This window comes from Cyprinodon variegatus, unplaced genomic scaffold, assembly GCF_000732505.1.
Source record: "Cyprinodon variegatus isolate N-32 unplaced genomic scaffold, C_variegatus-1.0 Scaffold142, whole genome shotgun sequence".
Classification (NCBI taxonomy): Eukaryota; Metazoa; Chordata; class Actinopteri; order Cyprinodontiformes; family Cyprinodontidae; genus Cyprinodon; species Cyprinodon variegatus.
Window position 1 is genome coordinate 52,497 of NW_015150595.1, and position 1,236 is coordinate 53,732.

The 1,236-nt window shown below is 53.2% G+C and overlaps 1 protein-coding gene across 2 annotated transcripts in view; it reads right to left on the reverse strand.

The window, feature by feature from the left end:
- Nucleotides 1-6: 6 nt before the first annotated feature.
- Nucleotides 7-1,236, reverse strand: part of LOC107086073 (spindle assembly abnormal protein 6 homolog) — a 7,630-nt gene continuing 6,400 nt past the window's right edge. For both annotated transcript variants that reach the window (XM_015376817.1, XM_015376816.1), the window contains one exon: nucleotides 7-339. In XM_015376817.1, coding sequence (XP_015232303.1) covers nucleotides 178-339 — 162 coding nt within the window. In that variant the 3' untranslated portion in view covers nucleotides 7-177. The remainder of the gene's footprint in view (nucleotides 340-1,236) is intronic.

Sequence of the window (1,236 nt, forward strand, 5' to 3'; positions counted from 1 at the left end):
GATCTATGGCGTCCTGCGGTTGGATCTATGGCGTCCTGTGGTTGGATCTATGGCGTCCTGCGGTTGGATCTATGGCGTCCTGCGGTTGGATCTATGGCGTCCTGCGGTTGGATCTATGGCCTCCTGTGGTTGGATCTATGGCGTCCTGCGGTTGGATCTATGGCGTCCCGGGGCCGGTCAGTCGGATCCAGTCAGATGAAGGAAGGATGAAGGTCTTACCTCCAGGATCTTCTCCCTCTGTGACTGCAGCTCCTCAGAATGGCGGCTGGACAGAGAGCTGCTGTGATTGGTCCATTCTGAGCGCAGCTTCTCCAGCTCTTTGGTCTTCTCTGACAGCGTCTGGAACAGAACACATCATCATCATCATCATCATCATCATCATCATCATGTACTGGCCCTTTAAGAGCCTACGCTCATTTCACTCAACTTTACAAAGAATGGCACTAAGTGTTGGTTCAGAAGTGAGGAAGCAGGGGGGGTGTTTTGGTTGATCAGGTGACCAGGGGTGCCCTGAACGCCCCGCCCCCTGGAGGAGCTAGGAGCTGGTACCTGTGGGGGGAGGTGATGGCCTAGTGTTAGACACTGCAGGGTTCCATCCCCACAGACTCCCACTCTGGGTCCCTGAGCAAGACCCTGAACCCCAGCAGTGGATGGAGGTCCATCTCCAGGCCTCCACCCACTGTGCATGGGGCCTGGTGATGGAGGACCTTCCTGCTTGGGGCGTAACGGGCTGAACCAGAACCTTCTAGAGGCCTCATGGCGAAGACGATGGATCAATACGCTTCTCTGCTTCAGTCACCAACATGGAGAACTTAGTGCAGATCAGTGACACACATTTAACAGGTTCTGCATCAGATGGTCCTCTATGAAAGGATGGAGGGAAAGTGGGCGGGGCCAGTGGTGGAGAAGCAGTCAGACTCACCTTTAGACCTCACCAGCCTGATGGCGTCTTCCCTGCTGACCTGAAACCTGAACTGACCAGCTAACATCTTCACCTCTAACAGGCCTGCTCCTCCTCATCATCATCATCATCATCATTTAGTCCCTCTGCAGGAGGACAGAAATCCTCCTCATATCCAGGAGGAGCATCTCTCCTGATTGGAGGGTTTTCTGAGAACCACCTCATGACCTCATTCCTTTAGCAACTTTTTTTATATCTTAACTTTTCCTTCCTTCCTTCCTTCCTTCCTTCCTTCCTTCCTTCCTTCCTTCCTTCCTTCCTTCCTTCCTTCCTTC